Source organism: Rattus rattus, chromosome 3 (genome assembly GCF_011064425.1).
Source record: "Rattus rattus isolate New Zealand chromosome 3, Rrattus_CSIRO_v1, whole genome shotgun sequence".
NCBI lineage: Eukaryota > Metazoa > Chordata > Mammalia > Rodentia > Muridae > Rattus > Rattus rattus.
In genome coordinates, this window is record NC_046156.1 from 58,032,775 (window position 1) to 58,045,019 (window position 12,245).

The 12,245-nt window shown below is 39.2% G+C and overlaps 1 protein-coding gene across 1 annotated transcript in view; it reads right to left on the minus strand.

Moving 5' to 3' along the window:
- Positions 1–12,245, minus strand: part of Spag17 (sperm associated antigen 17) — a 221,594-nt gene that overhangs the window by 82,719 nt on the left and 126,630 nt on the right. The window contains 6 exon segments of the mRNA XM_032896680.1: positions 261–390; positions 1,375–1,550; positions 3,428–3,541; positions 7,400–7,615; positions 8,732–8,843; positions 9,806–10,045. Of these exon segments, the coding sequence (XP_032752571.1) occupies positions 261–390; positions 1,375–1,550; positions 3,428–3,541; positions 7,400–7,615; positions 8,732–8,843; positions 9,806–10,045 (988 nt within the window).

Consider the following 12,245-nt stretch of genomic DNA (forward strand, 5'->3'; position numbering starts at 1 on the left):
GCATCTGTATTTTATAAGATGGAATGATCAGTGCCAATTCTTGTAGGATTTGTGTTTTTACATGCGTGATAGGACTTTGACAGTGGTTCATCACAGCAAGCGCTTGAAAATGGTCATTACTGTTCTGACCATTACTTGAAAATTACCCATTGCTCATTATCAACAAGTACAACCAGTAAGAAAAGACACACTTTCAATGGTGGGATTTTCTGTGTTGGTTTTTGATCCACGATTCCCTGTGCACTCCAGTTAACACTCACCTGTAGATTCTTGCCCAATGAAGGTAAGCAGGAGCCCATTGGGGCAAGATACATTTAGGTTTTGGAAGGTGGGCACATAAGGTGTTTCCGGTATAACAATCTCTGGTTCTACTTCTTCCTGTAAGTGATTCTGTGCAAAAATAAATGCTGGTCATTCTCTAAATGAGACATTTATTTCAATCAAGCAAGGATTTGTCAAACATTACAACTTGTGAGTAAGTAAGTAGACTCTGCAGTAGATTCTAAAAGGATTCAGGAATCTTCACTGTTGTTGATCTTATACTTGCTGATTGGTACACAAACATGTGACAAGACATAGTATCAAATACAACATTTTCCCTGAGAGAAGGCGGCAAAATTAACAGAGGTCACTGTGAGTGTATTTGTTGAGCAAATGGACTGAATTGGAATTTGAATTGTAGCGCTAGTTAGATGGATGGGACGTGGGCAACGCTATGGTGTAGATGTTGGTTCCCCCACCCCCAAACTCAGATGGTGGAGCTTGATACCCAACATGATGGTATTAAGTAGGCCTTTGGGGGAACTGAGAATTCTGAGGGCTTGGCTTTTATGATTATGATTCAGGCCTTAATAAAAGGTATCAAATGAAAAGAGTTTATTCTTCCTGTGACACAATGGAACACAAAAGGTTCTGTCTACATAAACTTGCTCACATGAGACAGATACCCAGCACCTGCTCTTGGACTTTCCAACCTCAACTTGACCAATTGACTTTTGTTGTTTATGACTCATATACTCTAAGATATTTTGTGATAGTAGTTAAAAGAAATTAAGGCAGTGTTGGGGAAACCAGCAACCCTATCGATGTGTGTGTGTGTGTGTGTGTGTGTGTGTGTGTGTGTGTGTGTGTGCCTGTGTGACAATAATTAAGAAGAGGCCAGGAAAAAGAAGAGGAGAGAGAGAGAGAGAGAGAGAGAGAGAGAGAGAGAGAGAGAGAGAGAGAGAGAGAGAGATATGTTGAGAGAGATATGTTGGGAAGACTTTGGAGAATATAGAGAAATGAAAGGGAGTGGGAGAAAAGGTGTCATTGCATTTTAATTATAAAAAGTATCATGGGGTGAAAGATTGAAAACTGGTAGGTATGTTCACCTACCTTCTTTTCTTCTTCTTTTGGAAGTTCCTCTTCTTTAAAGGAATCTTTGTGTTTTTCTTTGCCCTTCGGCTTAGTTTTGCCTTTGCCTTGGGGAACAGTAACTATAGAGGGAACCACTGTTGCTGTCATAGCTGAAGGGATATTCATCATTGCTTCCAAATCAGAATCCATAACCTCTAGAAATAAAAAAAGGGGGAATGAAAAATTAAATATTTATATTCCGTATAGTTGTTAATTGATACATCTCAAAAATTTGTTCAAGTTGGCATTAATTTTCACTATGTGAAACATGTTTTTCCAGTCAGAATATTTCCAGAGATAATGTAGTTGTTTTGAAAATCAGATTGTAGTTAGAAAATTTAAAGTGTTTCCTATTTTAGCGTGGTTGATACAACAATAATCTCAAGCCCTTGTATCACATGTTCTTGCCTTCCAGTCTGTTGTGCACTCTACCAACTTTCTTTTAATATGAGAAATAGAACTCATAAAACATCCTGAAGTCCTGGATTCACAGTAGCAAGACCAGCACTGAAAGCGTGAATATGAGGATACATTAGACATGAGCCAATATAGACAAGGAGGCCCAACAAAGACAAACATGATTTTTGTCTAAGGTGACATAAGTAACTTTCTTGTAGGCAATCTACAGTCTATTTGGTTTTAAAAGTTTGGAAATTCTAAAGAGCTGATGAGAGGAGACACTGTGTGTGTGTGTGTGTGTGTGTGTGTGTGTGTGTGTGTGTGTGTGTGTGTGTGTGTGTCCCCTTTTATCTTATCATCTGTTCTCGTGCAGGACCTAGCATGCCTCTTCTTTGACATCTCCTTACCTTTCTGGTGAATCCCTCCTCCCTCCCTTACTGATCATTCATACATTTCAGTCTCGCAGATGCTTCCAGGTCCCAGGTTGGACTATGTTCTCAAGTTTGGCTGCCATAAAAATTAATCAAGGAATTTAAACGAATACCCAAGTCTCCCTCTGACTTACTGAATCTGGTTTCCAGGGGCAGAGGCCCAGATAGGTACATATATGTAACACCATATGTGGCTGTTATATATAGTCAGAGCTGTGTATATATTAGATGTTAACAATTGTATCCACAACTAGGGCTTCAAATATTTATGTTGACTCTGCGATGGTCATAGTAGGCATATTTTTTTCTTTCTCAGTTCCAGGCCCATATTTCTGCTTTTCGATACCTCTTGGTGTGGTTCTAGAGATATTTTTAACTTTGAAGAAACAATGCTATGAGGATTCATGGCAATCTACAGAAAAGGAACTACATAGTCAGGATGTAAGATGATCACCATAATCTATGCTAGCACATAGTTTTAAAACTATATGGCATAGAGATTATCTATTGATTTTGCAATGTTTAAAAAATGTCTACTGTGGTTGGATCCCTTTAAAGTTTGTGGGGATCCACAGATTTCTTAATTGGTTCTTGGGAAAGCAACATAGTATTTTGTGGTTTGAAAGGAAATAGCTTCCAGTTGGAGAATTTGTTTCTTGAAAGTGGAGCCCAGAAATCCTCTAATATGTCCAATGAATGGCTCCTTTTAAACCAATGTCCTGAAGGACACCGGGTAGTTCTACTATCACAAGACTCATAAAAATATTGTTCCGTAGAAACCTGTGAGAATTCCTTGGAAAATCATGCTCTCCTTGTACCAAAATAACAGAATTACTTTCATGGACTAATTCATAATCAAAATATACATATATGTATACATTGATTATGAGAAAAGAAAATTGAAAGTGAAGGAAAATTCAAATGTAAAGGAAAAATTATGTACATGGACACACCTACAGACAGACACACACACACACAAACATACACACACACACACACACACACACACACACACACACACACACACACACGGAGGCATGCATGCACGCACACAAACACCATACACCACATATCTCTATGTTGCAGGAAAAAGCTCTATGTGAAGCATTAAATCAGAAGAGGTTTGATGGCTGGCGAATGTGAAGCTAGGCAAGGCAAGGACCGGCCAGCCTGGGACATGGATTCTGTGGTGTGCTTCTCACCTGGCGCCATTCCATTTGATCCATAGTAACTTATGGAGAGGCAGATTCCATTTTCTAAGGTGGCAGAAAAGGATCCAAACTTGCTGACAGCTTCCTTCTTTGTCTGTGTTCTCTCTAAAAGACAAAATCATATCAGGGATGTGTCCACTTTTCTCCAGAGGTGTAAGTGGAATTCAGCTGGAATGCTGGGAATGGGGGTCTCAGCTATTCTAATACCGTCAATTTAAAAAAGAATTGATTTGGCTCTTACTAAGGTCACAGCGAAGTGAGGCAGCGTTTCAGAGATAGAACGTGTTTAAAGGGCTTTAGGTCCACGTGAAGAGAGGATGTAAACCAGTTAATGTCTTGGCCATATGCTGGTTATCGATCTGAGGACCATTCACACGACTTTTCAAATAAAAATCAGCAAGTCATTCCAAGTCTCTCCACATTTACAAACACTTTCTTAAATCCTCACATTTATAATTCCTTATATTTTCAAACACAACTGAAAATGGTTTGAATCAGGCCTAAGTTTTAAAAGGAAATGTATTAAAATGTACATTAGTGGGGCATGTGAAGGGTCTCAAATGGTCTATTCTGCTCTCATTTCCTGCTTGTTTCATCTTCCTATAATAAAAATGGGACATTGTCAGTTTCAAATACTCTAACCTATGAACAGATTATTTCCTGACTGGGAATTTTTGAATGCTCAGAGGGACGCCAACAAAAAAGGGATAATGCTTCATGAGAAAGAAAACAATTCACAATCTGGGAGTAAATGTTTGCTTAAGATACTCTGACAAAAGGCTGTTACGTAAAACACATGAGGACTCTTAACATCAGTAATAAGCAAACAAGCCAAGGAATAAATGGCCCAAAGCCCCTACAGAACCAAACCAAAGAAGATACACAGATAAAAAATAAGCACATGAGAAGCAGTTTGATGTTGTATGCCATCAGGGAAATGCAGATTAAGACAACGGGTGAAACGAGGCACCTGTCAGAATGGAGAAAACCCAAAGCATGGATGACGACCATCGGGACAACAAAGTCCACATTCACTGCTGAAAGGCAGTTTGCTGCTCCTTACAACACTACTCTAGCACACCATACGACCCAGGAACCATGTTCCTTGCTATCTACTCATTGTTCTTAAAATCATATGCCCCCACAGAAACCTGGAGACAAGCAAGATGTCCTTTGGTTGGAGAGTGGATAAACCAGACTATCCAGATAACCACATACTCTTTAGTGAGAAGAAGAAGTGAAATGGGCAGAGAACATAGGAATATAGCTCAGTTTGTAGAGAATTTTCTAGCACACTCGAAGTCCTGGGTTCAGTCCCTAGTAAATACACACACACACACACACACACACACACACACACACACACACACACACACACACACAGACACAAAGAATGAAAAGAGGAAAGAACTATTGTGCCCTGAAAAGGCATTATGGAAATTCGACTATGTATTACCAAGTAAAAAAAGCCAACTAGAACATAAGTTCACCAAAATGTAAATTATGGGAAATACAAATACTTGGGTTTTTAACTGCTTAAAGATGTTTTACAAAGCACTGTCTGTGACTTTAAAACATGTTTCCCCAACTTAACGTTGTTCCGTATCCAGCAGATGGGATGAAAAGGAGACAGTAATGGTTTTCTCCATTAACAAGATGTTACGTGATTGGGAGGCAAAATATTGCAAACGGGGGATCACGGGGAGGGGGAGGCAGATGAAGGGAGGCGTGCTAAAACCTTCAATGAAGAACTGAAGTCTTACCCCTAGGCAGCAGGGGCACCTCCTTCTCAGACAACAGGAGCGTGCATCAGGCCTCAGACTCTAACCTGGAAGTTGTGAGGTAGAGACTGCAATAGCAGGTAGCTGCTCGCAGAGAAAAACACAGCAAGACAAGTTCCCTAACCAGACTAGATTCAGAGAGATGGGGCCTGCAGGGTGCATGCTCCCTCAGGTCTCATGGGAGTAGACTGAGGCTATGAAGTTAAATGAATCACAACAGGAACCCTCATCAGGCAGGCAAGAGGACCACAGCCCCGTGGGCGAGCTGCAAGCATGACTTGCTTCTGTCAGTTCACCTGCCGAAGCTGCTCCTGTCAGAAGGCAACACAGTTTTCCCAAAAATGGCCAGGCAGTAAATACTTTAGGGCGTGTGGGCCATGGGAAGTCTTTCTCACATACTTTCTGCTTTTCTATTGTCAATGCTTTACAAATGTCAAATCTATTCTTAGTTCATGGATCATCCAGAACCAGGTCATGGGTCAAGTCTGGGCTAGCGTTCGCAGGCTGGAGGAAAGCACGGCTGATGTAAACAGAAGATAATCTGAACAGGATCGTTAGTGACAAAGCTCAACACCAATCGTTATTTAACCTTGCAGAAAGGACATTATTAAATTATGTATCTAGATTTATTTATTAACTTTTGTAGGAATCATCTAAATACATAAAAACATTGAAATGATAAACTACGATATTCAGGTTTATCAATGATATATCATTAAATAATTTAAAATCTTGTTTTTTCAAAAACTATTTAGTAACTGTGAAAATGCTTACATTGATACAGACAGAAACAAACAAACTTTGGAGAATGAGTAACATGGAAGTGGTAGAATTATTATTATTAGCTTCTTTAAATATTTCAAATAATGTATTTTTTAAGTATTTAGAATTACACACAGATATGTATATGTATATATGTATGTATATATATGTGTGTATGTATATATGTATGTATATACGTATGTATGTATATATGTGTCTATATATGTGTGTGTATGTATATATGTTTGTATGTATATATGTGTATATATATATGTGTGTGTGTGTGTATATGCTGTGTATTGTATAGGCAGGCATATGTGTGTGGATGTGGACACCTGTGCAGGAACTGGGACGTGTATTTATGGAGGCCAGAGGTGGATTTTAGGTGCCATCCTCTATTGCTCTCTGCTCTGTCATTGAGACTGTGTCTCTCACTAAACTTGGGGCTGACTGATTAGGTCAGACTGCTTGGCTAGCAAGCAGTAGGATGTTGTCATGCCCACTGCCCCGTGCTGGACTACAGCTGTGTACCAAAGCACTTGACCTTTGATGTGAGTGCTAGAGTCCTGATTGCTCAGCAAACACTTTACCAACTAAGCCATTTCCTCAGCCCCAGTTAATATTTTTTATTAGCCGAAAAAAGAAAATTAATTTAAAGTAACATTTTTCTGTGCCACCTTCCTAGGTACATTCAGCTTGTCAAGTATTGTGCTCTCGTATGTGGAAAGTATCAATACTAAGCAGACAGGCAAGATTTAGTTATTAATCCCATCACTAACTGGATTTGAAAACATTTTAAAAATAAACTCACTCTCTTGCACAGCTATAAGTTTGGATAAGAAGCAGTGCATTTTCCCATGGGGTGTTGCCTCGAAGTGCAAGTGGGCAGCCATTTGTACCTCTTGTCTCTACTCAGGTAATAAGCTCATGACTAGATCTGTGATATTTTAAAACCTTGTCTTTGAGGCCCAACAGATTGGTATTAGGAAGTAAATTAAGTGAGAACCACTTGAAGGAAATTCCGTTGCTTGCACTGAAGGGACTTGTAAGTCTTAGTAGAAATCAGTTCAAGAGGGGCTGAGTTTGAGTCTGCAAAATCATTAAGGTCAGAACGGACACTATGCACAGTGTTTGGCTGGCTTGGCCCCTTGCTATGGCTATGAAAACTTGAACAAGAGTTCCTGTCAGGTGGCAGCAAGATCCAGTAAACAGCCAACCGCAGATCGCCATGCTTGCGGCGTCTATGTTCAGTGTGTTGGGGGAAATGAACATAGGCAGACAGTAAGTGCTCCAGGCCACACCTGTAAAATCCACGAGTTGTGTGCAAAGGATGTGTGTGTGTGGTTCTGTCTGGGGCTGGGCTGGCACACTGCACTGCTTACTAACCAGAGCCCAGCATCGCAAAGGTAACGGCACTCACTCATTTCCACACTTTGATTAACATTCTCCTCTTTCCCTCCCTTCTGTTCATTCTCTTCCTCTTTCTCTTCCTCCTCCTCTTCCTCTTCCTCTTCCTCTTCCTCTTCCTCTGAGTGCTCCTCTTCCTTTTCCCTTTTCACGATTTCCTTTGGATCTTTCAGGTGAATTATAAAACTGTGTTTATCTTTTTTTACTTTCACTTTGATGAAAGTTGGGCCTGGAGAAGAACCAAAGGATAGAAAGTGGGCTGACTGAAGATGTCACACACGCACCTTGACAAAATGCTAGTCTAATGGAGGACAGAATTAGGCGGTAGCTGACTCAGCAACTAATATACAGGGATGCCGAAAGGAAGCACAGACAAGATTTTCACAGGCCTTCCTGTCGCATCCCAAACCAAATCACAAAGATAAAATGCATCATCTGAAGTGGCGAATACTTCCACTCAACTCTGATAAATCACATGAGCTAATTAACATGCAAAGTTTTAACATTATTTGTATATGATAATATATAGTACATATAATTATGTGTGTATATGTGTGGGTGTGGGTGTCTCAGAACAGCCTCAAATTCATGTGATTTTTCTACCTAAGCCTCATGTGTGCTAACGTTTCAAATGTGTATTACCATACTCGATGTCTATGGCAATATAATGGCAGTCGTAATTATATATGTGTGTGTGTGTGTTTCACAACTACTCTCACTATGCAGGTTAAAGCAGTTTTCTACTAACCCATTCTCTCTTAACAGTGTTCTGATTCCCCACCTCTCTTTTGTCTCCCTTTTAAAACCAGCCTTTCATTTTCAACTATGGTGGTAGTGTCTCTCAAACTTGATAGGATTAAGATGAAAATACTGTATTTTCTATGAACCATAAATAAACTGTTCACATATGCAAGTCTTGCTAAGAGCTAGCAGACCATCAGCAGAGGTCCCTGCGCACTGTACTGTGGAGCACAAGCCAGAACCACACTATAAACTCAAAGCATATGTTTGTTTTCTGCCATGACAGTATGTCGTAGTCAATATTACTTGATTAACTATTTGCTTATTATAGCTGTTAATATACCATTGACTGAGAGCATAGAGGCATTTAAATATTTTTAACAATTAGGGTGCTCCTATCAGCAATGTCTGAGTAAATTCTGAGTAGGCTGATTCCTTGTAGAGTCAATCATGATAGAAGCACATGACCCTGAGAATGCAATGTGGCATAAGTAATGCAATCTGTCACTCACACTCTGAGAGGCACGATGTCCCGTGGTGATCGGAAATGCACTAACAGCCCCCACCCCCCCGCCCATGACATTAACAGCTCTTGCAAATGTACCTCGTTCAAACCTGATCTTTTCCACTTCAATCTGCCCACCATCAGAAGGATACAGATAGTAATTTGTCCCTGAGATTTGGATAGGAATGTCTCCCATATTGTATCCTCGGAACTAGAAGAAAATGCAACATCACTGGATGTGGAACTGCAGTTCACAATAATCATCTTTCTAGAGTTAGCCAACTACAGTTTCCATAAGCTTTAATTTATTTTTGTTGTTGTTGAAACAATTGTCTACTACCTTGTAGGCTCAGAAACCCAAATTCCATGTTATTATTAGTTCTCATGATTAGTAGAGACAGGGTTTCATTCAGTAGCTGAGACTGATCTTAAACTATGATCTTCCTGCTTCAGTGTCCAGGAGGCTGGGATTACAGTTGTACGCCACTATGCACATTTATGAGCATTTATAATCTAGTCTAGATAACATCATGCTCCCTCATCAAGATAACATGAGGAAAGGCCGAATTTGCTAATTTTCCTTGTAAAGTGAAATACTGACATTTGATGTGTTATAAGGTTGTATATAAGGCACATTTTTAAACATTGTTATTTTAGCTGCAGAGGACTCAGGTGCATCCTAAAACCACAGAATAACAGGGCTGGAATCATAGCTACAAAGAATAGAACAGAACATTTCTCTCAATCTCTTTCCTCACTGGTTTTTCTAATAAATAGATACCTGAGGGAGAAATAGGAATGCTATTAACCAAATCACGTAAACCAGAAACAAGGCTCTCTACACAGAGGCATCTAAGTACATCCAGCAAGTCAAGCCCAGTGAATTGAACTGTGCAGTTGCTTATTTGTGTGTTTTAATACTTCAAGCATCCTAAGTCTTTGGGTCATACTTCCACCTTTAAAGCTCTTGATAATCTAGTTTCCTGATAGGAAAAACAGGCCTGAGGGTGTTCCCATGTGGGTGGTTAGCTATGAAGGAAAGTCTAGACAGAAAGAAATTCAAGTCTAGCTCATAGATAGCAGGAAAACAAACAAACAAACAAACAAGCAAACCCTTGTTTCCCTAAAACTGTTAGAAATAGCCCAAACAAAGAATTTTCAAAGTTGGTTTACCGGGTAAACAACTTCCGGTTCTGGAAGTGGGACGGCTTCCTCTATTGCTTCCAGCGACTTTGATGATTCTTCCTTAGGCTTCTCCTTGGAAGACGACTTTTTTTTCAAACCCTTAGTGTCTTCTTTGTCTGCCTTATCCTTGCCTTTCTTTCTACCTGCTTCCTTCCCCTTCTTCTCTGCCTTCTTTTCCTCCTTCAGGCGTTCCTCCTCAGCCAACCTCTCTTGTTCTTCCTTCCATGCCTGGAGACACATCAAACAGCTTAACAGGGATTTGGAGAAAGATCAAATGCGAATTACATTTGGGTTAATTTTGGAGGAAATTTAGTATGGAGTTTCTATGTGTTGTCTCTAGTATTTTGAAACATTGAGTTAAGAACCTTTGATTGTCTCCTTCTCATTCCTCAGTTCTGTATCACCCCTGGGGGTCTCCTCGAAGTCACTTCATTTTAGCTTCTTCTCCAACTTTCTACCACGTAATTTACATGTTTCAGATTTTCGCTTCCTTTAGCCTGGTCCACAGTAGCAGCCTCTGCAGTGGTCTGTCTCCTTTCCTTCCATTCTCAATTTGTATCCTGAGTATGCTTGGTTGGCAAAAAGGCAGACTACCCAGAAAAGCATTCCCAGTGCCAGATATTTCAAAAAGGGTGACAAAACACGTTTTCTTTATCACTTGGGAGGTTGAGGGAGGGGAACTAAGAGGATATGGGTATACAGTTTCAAATAGAAGAAGCTCTGAATCGATGTTAGTTCACAAAGAAAAAAATCACAAAACATGGGAACCTAAGCAACTCTGAATCAAACACTGAAAGTTTATCTGTGAGGACTGCAGCTAAGGGACTAATGAAGTAAGAGTCATAAAGCAAGTTTCTGGTTGCTTGAATACAGAGAATGAACTATTACAAGTATAAGCAAGAAAGTAGGGAGTATAAAAATGACAGGATGAACTTGATGGTCCTCTCAGAATTACAGTACAACTTTTGAAAAGGCAGTATTTGGACAGATAGTGGCTGAGTCAAGTCTAGAGTGGCTGATAGACATTGATAAGGCATTCAGAAAGGCCAATAAATCTAAGCATAAAGTAACAGTGGTGTGTTGAACTTGGCTCATATTGATTTAATATGATAATTGATTTAAATTGATAATTTGGGGGGAGGGAATTTTATGTGATAATTGATAAATAAAGCCACCATAGAAAAAGACATATAGGGGTTGAGGATTTAGCTCAGTGGTAGAGTGCTTGCCTAGCAAGCGCAAGGCCCTGGGTTCAGTCCTCAGCTCCGGAAAAAAAAAAAAAGACATATAAATGTAACTAAGTACAACGTTTAAACCAAAGCCAACACATGTTCAAAATGTACCCATTTATACTTTGTATTAGATTTCATTATTATTTGTGCTGCATATGAGAAACATAGCATACAATGGTACACACAGCCGTGCTGTTCCCAACTCAGGTTTTTACAATGCCACACTGGCAGCTTGAAATCAGCCTTTGTTGGAATATTCACTCAACAAACACTAGCCAATGCTACATCTAGGGGATTAGTTGACCACTGATTAACTGTGCTAAAAAATATCAATGGGCAGAATGTTAGCAATAATGATTCAGCTCAAGTCTCTGGACCTACTACACTACAGTTTGAGTGAAAACGAGGAACTATCCTTTCAGCATTCAAATTCTCCTTCTTGACTCAGCCAAAGTTTTGTTACTGACAAATAAATGGGATACACCCCTTTGAAATTTTGCTTTTGTTTATTAACAAATGAAAATATTGATCAGTACTATTAGTGGAATTATACTTGTTTGTCAGTTGTAACTAAAAGATACAATAACATACCAAAAAAATCCGTGAAAGCATATGGAAGTAGTAATTTACTAAGTGGACTTTACAATAAAGATTGTATAAGATTTGTTATCATTTACAGATTACATACTAAGTTTATCATCCATAACATTTACTGTAAAGTTATTTGTGTATCTATTGCACACTTTCATTTTTTTCTAGAGAGCAATTGCTAAATGCTTACCAGATGATCATAGAATGTTTTCAAAGCAGCTAAAGAGAAAAGATAAACTGTCTACAAATAATGTAAAATGTGACAATTTATTAACATCTATGATGTCAGCAGAGATGAGGACAGATTGATGTCTTAAGAGCCCTATGAGGAAATGAGAAACTCAACCAAAAATTGTATAAATATAAAAAAAAAACTATGCTTAATGAATAGAGGCAAAATAAAGCCATTTTCGGATAAGTAACAACTGACTTTAATAGAAACTGTAATATTATGATATAATAAGAACCAGATATTTGGTCTTCATTCCTGGGTCCTGGCACAGAGCTCTCAAATCCCCTGGAATTTCATGAGTGATAGGACTGTTTTTTTGTTCTAATGAGGCAACTCTTGGCAAACCCTTAGATGGTTTCAGAATGGGGTAGAA